General features: G+C 45.5%; 1 protein-coding gene across 3 annotated transcripts in view; it reads left to right on the forward strand.

Annotated features, from left to right (window-relative positions):
- Positions 1-18,231, forward strand: part of RIC1 (RIC1 homolog, RAB6A GEF complex partner 1) — a 268,206-nt gene that overhangs the window by 100,655 nt on the left and 149,320 nt on the right. Inside the window, exons 4-7 of one of the 3 annotated variants that reach the window (XM_063913985.1) lie at positions 5,047-5,154; positions 5,338-5,480; positions 7,237-7,373; positions 8,741-8,829. In XM_063913985.1, coding sequence (XP_063770055.1) covers positions 5,047-5,154; positions 5,338-5,480; positions 7,237-7,373; positions 8,741-8,829 — 477 coding nt within the window. Of the gene's footprint in view, positions 1-5,046; positions 5,155-5,337; positions 5,481-7,236; positions 7,374-8,737; positions 8,830-18,231 lie in introns of all 3 variants that reach the window. The other 2 variants (XM_063913986.1, XM_063913984.1) reach the window with 2 other exon arrangements.

The following is an 18,231-nucleotide window of genomic DNA, read 5'->3' on the forward strand; positions in this document are numbered from 1 at the left end:
TTATCAGGTACAGTCCTTTCGGCCCCAGAAAGGCAAGCGGGTTAAAGGCGCGTCCTTTCTGCCCAGAGGCAGGGGTAGAGGGAAAAAGCTGCACCATACAGCCAGTTCCCAAGAAAAAAATTCTCCCCTGCTTCCACTAAGTCCACCGCATGACGCTGGGGCTCCTCTGGTGGAGCCAGGTACGGTGGGGGCCCGTCTCCGGAACTTCAGCGACCAGTGGGTTAGCTCACAGGTGGATCTCTGGGTTCTACAAGTGGTATCTCAGGGATACAAGCTGGAGTTCGAGACGTCTCCCCCTCGCCGTTACCTCAAATCAGCCTTGCCAGCTACTCCCCAGGACAGGGAGGTAGTACTGGCGGCAATTCACAAGCTGTACCTCCAGCAGGTGATAATAAAAGTTCCCCTCCTTCAACAGGGACGGGGTTACTATTCCACAATGTTTGTGGTACCGAAACCAGACGGTTCGGTGAGACCCATTCTAAATTTGAAATCCTTGAACACTTATATAAGGAAGTTCAAGTTCAAAATGGAATCGCTCAGGGCGGTTATTGCAAGCCTGGAAGAGGGGGATTACATGGTATCACTGGACATCAAGGATGCTTACCTACATGTCCCAATTTACCCACCTCACCAGGTGTACCTCCGTTTTGTGGTACAGGACTGCCATTACCAATTCCAGACGTTGCCGTTTGGTCTGTCCACGGCACCGAGGTTATTTACCAAAGTAATGGCCGAAATTATGATACTCCTTCGAATGAAGGGAATTATAATTATCCCGTACTTGGACGATCTCCTTATAAAGGTGAGGTCCAGGGAGCAGTTGCTGGTCGGAGTAGCACTATCTCAGGAAGTGCTACAACAGCACGGCTGGATTCTGAATATCCCAAAGTCGCAGCTGGTTCCTACGACGCGTCTGCTGTTCCTGGGTATGATTCTGGACACAGAACAGAAGAAGGTGTTTCTCCCGGAGGAGAAGGCCAAGGAGTTGTCATCTCTGGTCAGAGACCTCCTAAAACCAAAACAGGTGTCGGTGCATCACTGCACGCGAGTCCTGGGAAAGATGGTAGCTTCTTACGAGGCAATTCCATTCGGCAGATTCCATGCACGGATCTTTCAGTGGGATCTGTTAGACAAGTGGTCCGGATCGCATCTTCAGATGCATCGGCTGATCACCCTGTCCCCGAGGGCTAGGGTGTCTCTGCTGTGGTGGCTGCAGAGTGCTCATCTACTTGAGGGCCGCAGATTCGGCATACAGGACTGGGTCCTGGTGACCACGGATGCAAGCCTCCGAGGTTGGGGGGCAGTCACTCAGGGAAGAAACTTCCAAGGACACTGGTCGAGTCAGGAAGCTTCCCTACACATAAATATTCTGGAACTAAGGGCCATTTACAATGCCCTAAGTCAGGCAAGACCCCTGCTTCAAACTCAGCCGGTGCTGATTCAGTCAGACAACATCACGGCGGTCGCCCATGTAAACCGACAGGGCGGCACAAGAAGCAGGATGGCGATGGCAGAAGCCACAAGGATTCTCCGATGGGCGGAAAATCATGTGATAGCACTGTCAGCAGTGTTCATTCCGGGAGTGGACAACTGGGAAGCAGACTTCCTCAGCAGGCACGACCTCCACCCGGGAGAGTGGGGACTTCATCCAGAAGTCTTCCAGCTGATTGTAAATCGTTGGGAAAGGCCACAGGTGGACATGATGGCGTCCCGCCTCAACAAAAAGCTAAAAAGATATTGCGCCAGGTCAAGGGACCCTCAGGCGATAGCTGTGGACGCTCTAGTGACACCGTGGGTGTACCAGTCGGTTTATGTGTTCCCTCCTCTTCCTCTCATACCAAAGGTACTGAGGATAATAAGAAAGAGAGGAGTAAGAACTATACTCGTCGTTCCGGATTGGCCAAGAAGGACTTGGTACCCGGAACTACAAGAAATGATCTCAGAGGACCCTTGGCCTCTGCCTCTCAGACAGGACCTGCTGCAGCAGGGGCCCTGTCTGTTCCAAGAACTACCGCGGCTGCGTTTGACGGCATGGCGGTTGAACGCCGGATCCTGATGGAAAAGGGCATTCCGGTTGAAGTCATTCCTACGCTGATAAAAGCTAGGAAGGATGTGACAGCAAAACATTATCACCGCATATGGCGAAAATATGTTGCTTGGTGTGAGGCTATGAAGGCCCCAACAGAAGAATTTCAGCTGGGTCGATTTCTGCACTTCCTACAGTCAGGAGTGACTATGGGCCTAAAATTGGGATCCATTAAAGTCCAGATTTCGGCCCTGTCTATTTTCTTTCAAAAAGAACTGGCTTCACTGCCTGAAGTTCAGACGTTTTTTAAGGGAGTGCTGCATATTCAGCCCCCTTTTGTGCCCCCAGTGGCACCTTGGGATCTCAACGTTGTGTTGGATTTCCTAAAATCACATTGGTTTGAGCCACTTCAGACCGTGGAGTTGAAATATCTCACGTGGAAAGTGGTCATGCTTTTGGCCTTGGCTTCGGCTAGGCGTGTGTCAGAATTGGCCGCTTTGTCATGTAAAAGCCACTATCTGATCTTCCATATGGACAGGGCAGAATTGAGGACTCGTCCCCAATTTCTCCCTAAGGTGGTATCAGCGTTTCATTTGAACCAACCTATTGTGGTGCCTGCGGCTACTCGGGACTTGGAGGCTTCCAAGTTGCTGGACGTAGTCCGGGCCCTGAAAATCTATGTTTCCAGGACGGCTAGAGTCAGAAACACTGACTCGCTGTTTATCCTGCATGCACCCAACAAGCTGGGTGCTCCTGCTTCTAAGCAGACTATTGCTCGCTGGATCTGTTGCACGATTCAACTTGCACATTCTGCGGCTGGACTGCCGCATCCTAAATCAGTCAAAGCCCATTCCACGAGGAAGGTGGGCTCTTCTTGGGCGGCTGCCCGAGGGGTCTCGGCTTTACAACTTTGCCGAGCTGCTACCTGGTCGGGATCAAACACGTTTGCAAAATTCTACAAGTTTGATACCCTGGCTGAGGAGGACCTTGAGTTTGCTCATTCGGTGCTGCAGAGTCATCCGCACTCTCCCGCCCGTTTGGGAGCTTTGGTATAATCCCCATGGTCTTTACGGAGTACCCAGCATCCACTAGGACGTCAGAGAAAATAAGAATGTACTCACCGGTAATTCTATTTCTCGTAGTCCGTAGTGGATGCTGGGAGTCCGTCCCAAGTGCGGATTGTCTGCAATACTTGTATATAGTTATTGCTTAACTAAAGGGTTATTGTTATGAGCTATCTGTTCAGTGAGGCTCAGTTGTTATTCATACTGTTAACTGGGTATAGTTATCACGAGTTGTACGGTGTGATTGGTGTGGCTGGTATAAGTCTTACCCTGGATTCCAAATCCTTTCCTTGTAGTGTCAGCTCTTCCGGGCACAGTTTCCCTAACTGAGGTCTGGAGGAGGGGCATAGAGGGAGGAGCCAGTGCACACCAGATAGTACCTAATCTTTCTTTTAGAGTGCCCAGTCTCCTGCGGAGCCCGTCTATTCCCCATGGTCCTTACGGAGTACCCAGCATCCACTACGGACTACGAGAAATAGAATTACCGGTGAGTAAATTCTTATTTTCAAATTTGTTCTATTTTTGTGGTGCTTGCTAGATTGTTTTTTGGTTTTTTTAAATTAAGGTCGCTGGGAGAATTAAACACATACAGTTTTATGTTTCAAGCAGTGGGTTTATGTTTGAGCGGAGAATTTGCCCATAGCAACCAATAAGCTTTGAGGAAGGATTAATTAAGTGCACTCTATAAAAATGGTATCAGTAGATGCTGATTACATACCTCCCAACTGTTGCAGTTTTGGTGGGACTAGTTACGTTTTTTTGGGCGCTGTCCCACCCAAGGGGCTGCAGTGTCCTGCAGTGTTGGGGGGCCCCCTGCCACTTGAATCGGTGAATACGCACTCGCAGCATCTACTCACCAAGAGAAAGGGACTGGGGGCATGGCCAGCAGCTCACAGAATGCAGGGTTTGCTCCCACAGTTGCGAAAACAGGGGTTTGGCAATTATTCTGAGGCCGTGTTTGCTGACTGTCTCTCTTCCAGCCCAGACAAAGTTAGGAGGTATGCTGTTGGCTGCTATGGGAAACTTATCCATTGGTCCTCTTCTCAACTCTTTTCACTGCTTGATACATCAAATAAAATAGTATTGCAAATAACTTTTTATAAAGGTTTCATTAAAAAAAAAAAAAGATTTATCCGTTCAAATTAATGCTTTTGAACCTGGCAATATTCAAAAAACCAAATGTAGAATAGTCTTTAGAGTGCTTCTTGCTTTTAGGACCAGGATGTTGACAGTATTCATTAACAGTATCAACCATCTGTTAGACTAGAGCTTAGTACACTTGGGAGGGAATCAAATTCTTAGTGGCAATTCACATCCTAGAGAATTAATTAATTGTACAGCAGAAACATCACACGTTTCCTGACATACTTCTGTTGGAAATTACAATGTTCCTATCCATGATTTGCCAGAGTTTCAGCTGCACTTCGTAGACATTGGGGTATATTCGATTAGCACTGAATTTTCAGACAGTCGGAATATCGGCACTAATTCGACCTCAGTGTATTCAATCTCAGGCATTTTCACCCGTTTTTGCATTTATTGCCGCCCATGCCTTTTCGTTGTGTGTGTTTTTTTTTTTTTTTCGTCAAATGGGCATGGGCGAAAACGAACCCAGAAACTGTCGAAACAGCCTGCAAATCCGACAAAACACGTGGATCGGCAGCGAATTTGCTGATCCACGTGTTTTTCGACCAGCCGAAAAAACGTCACGGGCATTGGATAGGTCGAATGTAAATTCGACCTAAAAACAGGCGAAAAGTGCTTTTTTTTTTCCGACTGGTCGAATGAACGGCACTAATTGAATACCCCCCAAATTGCTGGAGACTGAATTCCTTATCTTGGTAGTTAACTGAAGAAAAAAAGAAACAAAAAAAATAACATTTTGCTTTATTTATTTGGAAGTAATATATGAACTCAGCTGAGATCGCCTACCTTTTTTTTTCTCTTCTGCTACAGAGGAAGTACTCATGGAAAGACAATACCTCATTACAAGGAGGAACAATGTGCTCCAGCATTAAACTTGGAAAGCAAAAAAGTTCTGGATTTACAGGCTCCAATAACAAGGTATGGTTTGCATATTTGCAAGCATCCATGAATACTGACCGATCTAGTGATTTTACACAGTAGTCTTCTATTACATACTGCAGTATTATTTTTTAAGATTGAGATCATTTAGGGATGAATTAGTTGGTTTTAGTACAGAAAAAGGCTGTGTGGATAAGTGTGTGATTTATGTCTTTTCTGTAGCATCCAGTCCATGATGGAAGACCTGCTGGTGGCCACAGAAGATTGCCTAATTCACCTCATTCACTGGGAAAGCATGACGAATGGCAGAAAAGCAATCAACCTGGCTTCAATACCGTTTTCAGTTGACTTTCAGCCATCCAGAGGTATAGTGACAAGTGTGATTTAAAGGCACATGCTGTAATAGAATATAGGACACAATGTAACAGTCTCTTCTATGCTCAAGTCCAGTGATATCTCCTTAGTCAAGTAGCACTTTTCCTACTCTCGGCAGCACATGTAATTCCAATTGGCAGTTTGGGGATAATGTCTCAAGAAAGCTTATCATAAAATTAAGCAGAAACTACATCTTCTGTATCATTTTATGTATTTATCACCGCTATGTACTAATAGTCTAATGTAGGAGATTTCTGTGAAATCTCCTGTAAAAAACTATCAGTGCAGATAGCAGTTCCCAATGATTATCAATGGAGACTATGATCTGACCCCTATGCAAAGCTTCCTGTTGGTTTTCGCTAAGCTCAGATGGCATAAACCGCTTTATGCGTATGGAGGCATTCTCGCAGGAGAGGGATATTCCGGGATGCAGTTAAAGTACCCGACAGTCGAAAAACCTCCGCCAGAATCTGATGTTTCTATTCCTATCCCGCAGCCTCTGTCTGGCACTGGGTGCATGTGCAGTCAGATTCCCTGGGGGAGTCTTGCAAAAATGTGGAGGACTCTTCTGATATGTCTGGATTTAACTCTGTACCTCTTAACCTGCCAGTTAACTTTAGTACATAACGGGGATATTTTCATTTGAAAGGAAAATATCAGTTGTGATTATTAATGTATAGGCTCCTGACCCTGCATACAACTTTACTGCTTGATCTGATTGCTAGTGTGACTTGAAATAGAATTAATAAAAGTTAAATTATTTTTCACTAATTATAAGCCTATGGATCTTAATAGCATATCCTCATGCCATTGATAGGACAGTGATTTGTGATTGCATTATTGTTTTGGTTTTGTATTCTCAGGATGCATAGATTTGTTTTTAAACCCCGCTGTCCATAACAAGGAAGTTAAATTTGTTGTAATAGGGCATCTGTGTTGTGTATATTTTGAGTCTTATTGACTGTCACTTTTTTTCTGGCCCACTCACTGTAACCGTGATTCAGCAGCAGAAGGAAGACATGACTAATACATAGTTAGGAGATGTTCAAATCAAAGGTCATCATTTGCTTTGTCAAGAGCTGTGCATAATGGCAAAACAGTGTGCATTAGTATCTAAATATAAGGAGTTGATGCATTTAATATTTTTACACTTGGCCTTTATTAACCACTTGATGGTATGGTCGCATCAGATGCGACCATGCCTGCAAGTGCTCTATCTGACCTGGTCGCACAGGATGTGTTAGCAGCGGCAAGGAGGATAAACTACCCTCCGCTGCTGCTGTCAGAGGGACCGGAAGGTCCCTCTGCCTCCCTGCACTCTCCCCCACTGGTTGCCGTGCTGCCGATCACTGCTGAACGGTCAGCACGGCAGGACCCCCCCTCCTCCAGTGGCTGCAGACAGTGGCAGCTGCTGGGGAGTGTAAATGAACCCTCCCAAGCCACCCGATCGATGTTTGGGGAAAAACCTATTTAAAAATGTTTATTTATTTTTTAACTATAATCATTTGGGAGAGGGTTAAATTCATGTTCTTCACCTAATTCACTAATAAAAAAAAAAAACCCCGACAATTTCGGAGCGGTTTTCGACTAAATAAATCATCAGTTAAGTGGTTAAAACCGAAGACTAGCCTTTTTCAGAAGATGTCCAGTCATTTTCATGTTCAATTATATGAAAGTTTACATGACAATCGTGCAGCCTCTGATTGGTGTACTGGCTGTAACTCGTGTCATTGTGCTCTTTTCCAGCAGGTTCATGCTTGGATTTTGGAGATGTGCATGTCCGGGACATGGAGTACTGTGTCACTCTTGATGGTTTTGCTGTAGTGTTCAATGATGGCCGCGTTGGTTTCATCACTCCTGTATCAAGTCACCTCACAGCCGATGTAAGAACCCAGTGGCAAAATGGGCCAATGTATTTTATTTTAGTGAAAACTAATCTTGTTGTAACATTGTTGGTGAGGTTGAAAAAAGACCAGTAGTCCATCGAGTTCAACCTGAAATATATTATATTCCCTATTATATTCTGGTTAAAGGCTATATCCTCGGATATCTTTTTCTGTTAGAAATTTATCTAACCAATTTCTAAACGCATTGACTGAGTCCACCATTACAACCTTGTCTGGCAGTGAATTCCATCTTCATATTACCCTTACAGTGAAGAATCCCTTCCTGCGCCGAGTACAAAATTTCCTCTCCTCAGGCCTTAGCGGGTGTCCACGCGATTTGTGTAGAGGTCTCTATGTAAACAACTCACATGATAGCTCTGCATATTGCCCCTTTTATATATTTGTAAATATTAATCATATCTCCTCCTAGTCGTCTCATTTCTAACGTAAACATATCTAACCTAGAAAGCCTCTCCTCATAGTCCAGTGTCTCACACCCCTTAATCAATTTGGTAGCTCCCTTCTGAACCTTTTCAAGTTCTAATGTCTTTTTTTATAGTGTGGTGCCCAGAACTGTACACAGTACTCTAGATGTGGTCGTAGCAATGATTTATACAGTGGCAGGATTACACTCATCCCTTGTCTCAATTCTCCCTTTAATACATGCTAACACCTTTAGTTGCCTTTGCTGCTGCCATTTGACATTGTGTATTGCTGCTAAATCTACTATCAATGAACACCCTCAAATACCATTTCCACTATATTTTCCCCATTTAATTGGTAATTTGCGGGTTTATTCTCATTGGTTACAGATACTGTCACAGAGTTCCCATTTGCACCAGAAAGAGTGCCTATTTTGTGATAGAATTTTACTGTTTGGAGAGCCCTAGCTGGCCATATGTGTTACATGCACGTGAGATTATATTCCTTTGCACAGTGCTGTCACAGTCCTGTCACTTGAGAGAGTGGTGTTTAAATTGTTCCATTAATTTAATGACTCAATCCATTGTTTATATTGGACAATAGTTTTTGTTTGTTTTTTATGTTTAATAAATCTCCATACTGTATGCCAGTAACAATTGTGACTCTGTTACACAGCAGCAAGTTGTTTGGCCTACACTGATCTAAATAATGAATGCATATCGCTATCCACTATTGCTTTCTTATAATGCAAAAACAACAGTGTGGTGTTACTGCAGCAGCTGGAACAATAGATACTTTGAGAAACTAGCCAGCATGCTTTCTTTGTGATTACTAAAGCTCCAATGTCTGTTGCTGATTTCTAACGTCTGCTGGCTGCAAACTATTAATACAGATTTTCAAATAGCTAACATTTTTTTTGTGTAAAACAATTGTTTCAGCAGATCCATGGGGTTTGGGCTCAAGATGTTGCTGATGGAACTTGCGTGGCTGTAAACAATAAATACAGATTGATGGCGTTTGGATGTGCCAAGTAAGTTTGATATTGCCACACCTACAAAAACATTTACGGGAGGGCCAAACCTCTATGCTTATGCAGTATATAAGCTTGAGACTAAGTTTTCCTAAATGTGGAATTATTTCTCAAGAATGACATCAAATTGTGGCCATATACCTAAAAAAGAAACAAGACTGGATAACAGACAAAGCATTTAAACAAACTAAATATAAAAGACACGAGCAAAACAGCAAAGAGGAGCTTAAGTATAGTATTTGCCCTCTATTGCCCCCAAGGCATGATATGTGCAGGGACCAAGTCACCAAAATGTAGTCCAGTTTCTTGGAATTTGTAGATTAAGTAACTAAGAAAATTCTTTTTGTTTATGGTTTGTATAGTTACTCGTATTCACTGTGACGTCCTCTGTTGTATCACTTTTACTGTTTAATATATACTAGCGATAAAGTGGTGGTTAATCGCAAAACATGTCAAATGTTTAACTGCAATAAACTCTTTGCATATCTGCTATAAATGTATATTTCTGCAGCAGGGTACATTGGTTTCCACAGGGAAAACATTGGAGTGCAGAGTGGATCTTGATCCAGAGGCACCAACAGGCTAAAGCTTTAGGCTGTCCCAGGATGGATTGGGGCCTCCTCTATAACCCTGCCACCAGGCACTGAGAGCTCAGTTTCGAGTTGGTGCCTGCAGCAGCAGGTCACCTAACAGGAGGGCTGCACTGGGCATCCCTGAAAAAGCTTTCTAAGAAGATTTCTTCTCTGGGCTGTCAGTGCTGTATGTCAGAGTGAAACTTCATCGCTGCAACTCCATCACCTCCCAAGTGGCGTCTAATACTCCCGCGGCTCAGTTCCCAGGCACTTGCGGCGGAGACGTCTTTGCTTAGGCACAGAGGGGGTAATTCTGAGTTGATCGCAGCAGGAACTTTGTTAGCAGTTGGGCAAAACCATGTGCACTGCAGGGGAGGTAGATATAACATGTGCAGAGAGAGTTAGATTTGGGTGTGGTGTGTTCAATCTGCAATCTAAATTGCAGTGTAAAAATAAAGCAGCCAGTATTTACCCTGCACAGAAATAAAATAACCCACCCAAATCTAACTCTCTGCACATGTTATATCTGCATCCCCTACAGTGCACATGGTTTTGCCCAACTGCTAACAAAGTTCCTGCAGCAATCAACTCAGAATTCCCCCCAGAGTCACGGACTGCTCTCTTGGTTCGCATGGCTGCTACAGAGAGGAGGTAAGCGGGTCCCCCAGGTGGGACCTGCCATTAAATCGCGTTCCGACCGCGACCAAGGGAGACGGGTTGCGGTGCTGGCTTTGACACCCACCGAGCAAGGACCCCACTAGACCACCATGGCATCTGAGTACAGGTCGGGTGTACTAACACCCCATTTAATAAGGCTTGCTAGTACCTGAGGTGGAAGTCCAGCATAGGTAAGCTGGCGCTTGACCTGTAGCCTCTTCCCTGGCCCAGGGCAACACCTCCTTGCAGATTTTCCGCCCTAAGCTGCCTCATACTCTCCCTCATTCCCTCATAGAGACACTGGGCGCCATCTTGCAGCAGTAGCTGGTCTCTGGTATTGCAAAGCAAAGTCTCCCATGTAAAGCCACCTGTATACAGAGCCGTGAATTTACATTCACATGAGTATCCTACATGTCTTGACACAGACGGCGTTAGTTGAGAAAAAGTGTGTAGTTTACAGAATATAATGTACAAGTATTCTGATATAGCCTCCGGTTATGTACCCGCGCTGTGATAGATATAGATCTCTCTCTCTCGCTTTCTCTCTCTCTCTCTCTCTCTCTCTCTTATATATATATATATATATATATATATGTGCACAAAAAAGGTGTATAACGAGCGCTTAATACCTAAACGTTTACAATAAATAAATTAATCAAACAAAATTCGTGCATAACCATTCACGACAATTCCAAACAGCACTCCCAAGTGTAGGGGCTGCAGTATAGACTTTCTTATTGACTCATATTTCGCTGAGTCATAAATACAAATGTTCAATAGGGATAAAGTCTCTGCGCCTTCAGTGCTTTGGTGTGGAAACTTCCATCTGTGTATAACAAATAATATATGCGGACCAGAAATATGATCAAGTTGTGCCTGTAGTAGTATCTTTAATTGGTCGTCTTCCCTTGTCCTCTTACTCCATGTATGAACACCCTCAGCGAGGTGTTACGACACAATTTACATAGGCAGAGAGGGAAGATTTGTGTCAGCAAAATGCTCTTAATATTATAAAGTGACTTGTGACTTATTTGTGCCAATATATAAAATATTTTTTATATAAAGTGCTCTGTGCCTATAGTGTTTCAATAAACCACTATATTATATGTGATTTCTAATATAAATAATCAGAATCACACCCAAGTGGCTAAAAAATAAATAAAAAAGGAAGGTAATAACTCACTCCTTTTAAGAATGCTGCTCCTATGAGGTAATCCTTGACAAAGTATAGTACCTCTAAAAAGAAAGTTTTTTTTCTCATGGAAATAAACAGAAAGAAAAAGGAGCTGATAGTGTGATATAGTTTTTCACAATTTTTAATCACACACATACATATAAAAATGGAATCGTACAATTTAAAAAGTAATAACAAGCTTCTCTCTGACGTCCTAGTGGATGCTGGGGACTCCGTCAGGACCATGGGGATTAGCGGCTCCGCAGGAGACAGGGCACAAAAATAAAGCTTTAGGATCAGGTGGTGTGCACTGGCTCCTCCCCCTATGACCCTCCTCCAAGCCCCAGTTAGGTTTTTGTGCCCGTCCGAGCAGGGTGCAATCTAGGTGGCTCTCCTAAAGAGCTGCTTAGAAAAAGTTTTTAGGTTTTTTATTTTACAGTGAGTCCTGCTGGCAACAGGCTCACTGCAACGAGGGACTTAGGGGAGAAGAAGTGAACTCACCTGCGTGCAGGATGGATTGGCTTCTTAGGCTACTGGACACCATTAGCTCCAGAGGGATCGAACACAGGCCCAGCCATGGAGTCCGGTCCCGGAGCCGCGCCGCCGACCCCCTTGCAGATGCCGAAAAGTGAAGAGGTCCAGAAACCGGCGGCAGAAGACTTTTCAGTCTTCATGAGGTAGCGCACAGCACTGCAGCTGTGCGCCATTGTTGTCACACACTTCACACCAACGGTCACGGAGGGTGCAGGGCGCTGCAGGGGGCGCCCTGGGCAGCAATGAGAATACCTTGTTCTGGCTAAAAAATACATCGCATATAGCCCCTGGGGCTATATGGATGTATTTAACCCCTGCCAGGTCTCACAAACTCCGGAGAAGAGCCCGCCGAAATAGGGGGCGGGGCCTATCTCCTCAGCACACAGCGCCATTTTCCTGCTCAGCTCCGCTGCGAGGAAGGCTCCCAGGACTCTCCCCTGCACTGCACTACAGAAACAGGGTAAAACAGAGAGGGGGGGGGCACTTTTTTGGCGTTTTTTGATATATATTAAGCTGCTATAAGGGAGACAACACTTCTATAGGGTTGTTCCTATATATTTATAGCGCTTGGGTGTGTGCTGGCAAACTCTCCCTCTGTCTCCCCAAAGGGCTAGTGGGGTCCTGTCTTCGATAAGAGCATTCCCTGTGTGTCTGCTGTGTGTCGGTACGTGTGTGTCGACATGTATGAGGACGATGTTGGTGTGGAGGCGGAGCAATTGCCGGTAATGGTGATGTCACCCCCTAGGGAGTCGACACCGGAATGGATGGCTTTGTTTATGGAATTACGTGAACATGAGACGGCCGGCAAACCAGTTAGTACCTGTACAGGCGTCTCAGACACCGTCAGGGGCTGTAAAACGCCCTTTACCTCAATCACCGAATCTAGTGTCGACGGTGAAGAAACAAACGTATTTTCCAGTAGGGCCACACGTTATATGATCACGGCAATGAAGGAGGCTTTGCATATCTCTGATACTGCATGTACCACAAAAAGGGGTATTATGTGGGGTCTGAAAAAACTACCTGTAGTTTTTCCTGAATCAGACGAATTGAATGAAGTGTGTGATGAAGCGTGGGTTAACCCCGATAGAAAACTGCTAATTTCAAAGAAGTTATTGGCATTATATCCTTTCCCGCCAGAGGTTAGGGCGCGCTGGGAAACACCCCCTAGGGTGGATAAGGCGCTCACACGCTTATCAAAACAAGTGGCGTTACCGTCTCCTGAAACGGCCGCCCTCAAGGATCCAGCGGATAGGAGGCTGGAAACTACCCTGAAAAGTATATACACTCATACTGGTGTTATACTGCGACCAGCCATCGCCTCTGCATGGATGTGCAGTGCTGGGGTGGTTTGGTCGGATTCCCTGACTGAAAATATTGATACCCTAGATAGGGACAGTATTTTATTGACTTTAGAGCAATTAAAGGATGCTTTTCTTTATATGCGAGATGCTCAGAGGGATATTTGCACTCTGGCATCGAGAGTAAGTGCGATGTCCATATCTGCCAGAAGAAGTTTATGGACGTGACAATGGTCAGGTGATGCGGATTCCAAACGGCATATGGAAGTATTGCCGTATAAGGGGGAGGAATTATTTGGGGTCGGTCTATCGGATTTGGTGGCCACGGCAACAGCCGGGAAATCCACCTTTTTACCTCAGGTCCCCTCCCAACAGAAAAAGACACCGTCTTTTCAGCCGCAGTCCTTTCGTTCCTATAGGAACAAGCGGGCGAAAGGACAGTCATATTTGCCCCGAGGCAAAGGAAAGGGTAAGAGAGTGCACCAAGCAGCTTCTTCCCAGGAGCAGAAGCCCCCCCCCGGCTTCTGCAAAGCCCTCAGCATGACGTTGGGGCTTTACAAGCGGACTCAGGGGCGGTGGGGGGTCGACTCAAGAATTTCAGCGCACAGTGGGCTCACTCACAGGTGGACCCCTGGATCCTGCAGATAGTATCTCAGGGTTACAGGTTGGAATTCGAGAAGTCTCCCCCTCGCCGGTTCCTAAAGTCTGCTCTGCCAACGTCTCCCTCAGACAGGGCGACGGTATTGGAAGCCATTCACAAGCTGTATTCTCAGCAGGTGATAGTCAAGGTACCCCTCCTACAACAGGGAAAGGGGTATTATTCCACACTATTTGTGGTACCGAAGCCGGACGGCTCGGTAAGACCTATTCTAAATCTGAAATCTTTGAACCTGTACATACAAAAATTCAAGTTCAAGATGGAGTCACTCAGAGCAGTGATAGCGAATCTGGAAGAAGGGGACTTTATGGTGTCCCTGGACATCAAGGATGCTTACCTGCATGTCCCAATTTGCCCTTCACATCAAGGGTACCTCAGGTTCGTGGTGCAAAACTGTCATTATCAGTTTCAGACTCTGCCGTTTGGATTGTCCACGGCACCTCGGGTCTTTACCAAGGTAATGGCCGAAATGATGTTTCTTCTGCGAAGAAAAGGCGTATTAATTATCCCTTACTTGGACGATCTCCTGATAAGGGCAAGGTCCAGGGAACAGCTGGGGGACGTAGTAGCACTAACCCAAGTAGTGCTGCAACAGCACGGGTGGATTCTGAATTTTCCAAAATCTCAATTGACCCCGACGACACGTCTGCTGTTCCTGGGAATGATTCTGGACACGGTTCAGAAAAAGGTGTTTCTTCCGGAGGAGAAAGCCAGGGAGTTATCCGAACTTGTCAGGAACCTCCTAAAACCAGGGAAAGTGTCTGTGCATCAATGCACAAGAGTCCTGGGAAAGATGGTGGCTTCTTACGAAGCGATTCCATTCGGCAGATTCCACGCAAGAACTTTTCAGTGGGATCTGCTGGACAAATGGTCCGGATCGCATCTGCAGATGCATCAGCGGATAACCTTATCGCCACGGACAAGGGTGTCTCTTCTGTGGTGGTTGCAGAGTGCTCATCTGTTAGAGGGCCGCAGATTCGGCATACAGGACTGGGTCCTGGTGACCACGGATGCCAGTCTGAGAGGCTGGGGAGCGGTCACACAGGGAAGAAACTTCCAGGGAGTATGGTCAAGCCTGGAGATGTCTCTTCACATAAATATACTGGAGCTAAGAGCGATTTACAATGCTCTAAGCCTGGCAAAACCCCTGCTTCAGGGTCAGCCGGTGTTGATCCAGTCGGACAACATCACGGCAGTCGCCCACGTAAACAGACAGGGCGGCACAAGAAGCAGGAGAGCAATGGCAGAAGCTGCAAGGATTCTTCGCTGGGCGGAAGATCATGTGATAGCATTGTCAGCAGTGTTCATTCCGGGAGTGGACAACTGGGAAGCAGACTTCCTCAGCAGACACGATCTACACCCGGGAGAGTGGGGACTTCATCCAGAAGTTTTCCACATGATTGTGAACCGTTGGGAAAAACCAAAGGTGGACATGATGGCGTCTCGCCTCAACAAAAAACTGGACAGGTATTGCGCCAGTTCAAGAGACCCTCAGGCAATAGCTGTGGACGCTCTGGTAACACCGTGGGTGTTCCAGTCAGTGTATGTGTTTCCTCCTCTGCCTCTCATACCAAAAGTACTGAGAATTATACGGCAAAGGGGAGTAAGAACGATACTCGTGGCTCCGGATTGGCCAAGAAGAACTTGGTACCCGGAACTTCAGGAGATGCTCACGGAAGATCCGTGGCCTCTACCTCTAAGACGGGACCTGCTTCAGCAGGGACCGTGTCTATTCCAAGACTTACCGCGGCTGCGTTTGACGGCATGGCGGTTGAACGCCGAATTCTAAGGGAAAAAGGCATTCCGGAAGAGGTCATTCCTACACTGGTAAAAGCCAGGAAGGAGGTGACTGCACAACATTATCACCGCATTTGGAGAAAATATGTTGCGTGGTGTGAGGCCAGGAAGGCCCCCACGGAGGAATTTCAATTGGGTCGATTCCTACATTTCCTGCAAACAGGATTGTCTATGGGCCTCAAATTGGGGTCCATTAAGGTTCAAATTTCGGCCCTGTCGATTTTCTTCCAGAAAGAATTGGCTTCAGTTCCTGAAGTCCAGACTTTTGTTAAAGGAGTACTACATATACAGCCCCCGGTTGTGCCCCCAGTGGCTCCGTGGGACCTTAATGTAGTTTTGGATTTTCTCAAATCCCATTGGTTTGAGCCACTCAAATCGGTGGATTTGAAATATCTTACATGGAAAGTAACCATGCTACTGGCCCTGGCTTCAGCCAGGAGAGTGTCAGAATTGGCGGCTTTATCGTATAAAAGCCCATATCTGATTTTCCATTCGGACAGGGCAGAACTGCGGACGCGTCCTCATTTTCTGCCTAAGGTGGTGTCAGCGTTTCACCTGAACCAGCCTATTGTGGTGCCTGCGGCTACTAGCGATTTGGAGGATTCCAAGTTGCTGGACGTTGTCAGGGCATTGAAAATATATATTTCAAGGACGGCTGGGGTCAGAAAATCTGACTCGCTGTTTATACTGTATGCACCCAACAAGCTGGGTGCTCCTGCTTCTAAGCAGACGATTGCTCGTTGGATTTGTAGCACAATTCAACTTGCACATTCTGTGGCAGGCCTGCCACAGCCTAAATCTGTCAAGGCCCATTCCACAAGGAAGGTGGGCTCATCCTGGGCGGCTGCCCGAGGGGTCTCGGCATTACAACTCTGCCGAGCAGCTACGTGGTCGGGGGAGAACACGTTTGTAAAATTCTACAAATTTGATACCCTGGCTAAAGAGGACCTGGAGTTCTCTCATTCGGTGCTGCAGAGTCATCCGCACTCTCCCGCCCGTTTGGGAGCTTTGGTATAATCCCCATGGTCCTGACTGAGTCCCCAGCATCCACTAGGACGTCAGAGAAAATAAGATTTTACTTACCGATAAATCTATTTCTCGTAGTCCGTAGTGGATGCTGGGCGCCCATCCCAAGTGCGGATTGTCTGCAATACTTGTACATAGTTATTGTTACAAAAAAATCGGGTTGTTATTGTTGTGAGCCGTCTGTTCAGAGGCTCCTACGTTTGTCATACTGTTAACTGGGTTCAGATCAAAAGTTGTACGGTGTGATTGGTGTGGCTGGTATGAGTCTTACCCGGGATTCAAAATCCTTCCTTATTGTGTACGCTCGTCCGGGCACAGTATCCTAACTGAGGCTTGGAGGAGGGTCATAGGGGGAGGAGCCAGTGCACACCACCTGATCCTAAAGCTTTATTTTTGTGCCCTGTCTCCTGCGGAGCCGCTAATCCCCATGGTCCTGACGGAGTCCCCAGCATCCACTACGGACTATGAGAAATAGATTTATCGGTAAGTAAAATCTTATTATCTGTTGTACAGGTCGTTGGAGAGGTAGTGGAAGCTGGGCCAACGCGTTTCGTCCCTTTAACAGCTTTTGTGGGACTTCCTCAGGGGTTGCAGTGCATCACCCTGCATTCCCATACTCTTTTATACCCTAAAACGCTCCTTTGGAGCACACTTCCGGTCACTCGCGAACGGAAGTGACCCGTGCGCATGCTCCCGAATGACATAGTGTTGTAGTCACTCCTGTGTGAGCGCCAGGAAACTACATTTCCCATGGTGCTTTGCGCTACACAGGAAGTGCTAATATCCTATTTGTAAAGGGGCAACACGTGACCGGAAGTGGTCACTCGGATGTAGACACTGCATACTCAGTGTTAAAGTCACTCCTGTGTGAGCGCCAAGAAACTACATTTCCCATAGTGCTTTGCGCTACACAGGAAGTGCTGATATCCTATTTGCAAAGGGACAACACGTGACCGGAAGTGGTCATTCGGATGTAAACACTGCATACTCGCAGTGTTGTTGATAAATTATATCAGAAATACTTTTGCCCTTAGGACACCGTTATATATTAGAGGTGGAATAAAGTTATTGTACACTTAATTAGTGTTGTGTAATCCTCCACTTTTTGCTATTATATGCATTTGAATAATGCTGCGCTTCTATTGTTATAAATGGCTGTAACCATGACAACCCGTTTTCTGTTAGTATAATGACGGATGGGGAATGCCTGGCAATGCATATGTACAAACATATTAAACCATAATAATCTCATAAAACATAATCTAAAACATGGAATGATGGATAATTTCATACAGTATTAAAAACATTAATCTTATAAATATAAATACATGCATATAATACTAAAATCTGCAAATAAGATCTAGGACCATTTAAATATATGCTCAGTATTATATAAAATATAGTGTCCCAACTATTTAAGTTAAAATGAAAACAGATATAAACGAAAGAGGATAAGAGAATAAGATATATAATATACTAAGAGAATTATAAATAAATATCATTTTTATGTACATTGTTATGTCCATAAACGAAAAACCAAGAAACGCCAGTACGATATTTGTGTCACAGTGCACAGTTCCTGGCATTCCCTAGTTCAAAGTCAGAACCCAATGTTACCACATACTTTAGTCACAGAGCACTTTATATAAAAAATATTTTATATATTGGCACAAATAAGTCACA

Source organism: Pseudophryne corroboree, chromosome 1 (genome assembly GCF_028390025.1).
Source record: "Pseudophryne corroboree isolate aPseCor3 chromosome 1, aPseCor3.hap2, whole genome shotgun sequence".
NCBI classification, from domain to species: Eukaryota; Metazoa; Chordata; class Amphibia; order Anura; family Myobatrachidae; genus Pseudophryne; species Pseudophryne corroboree.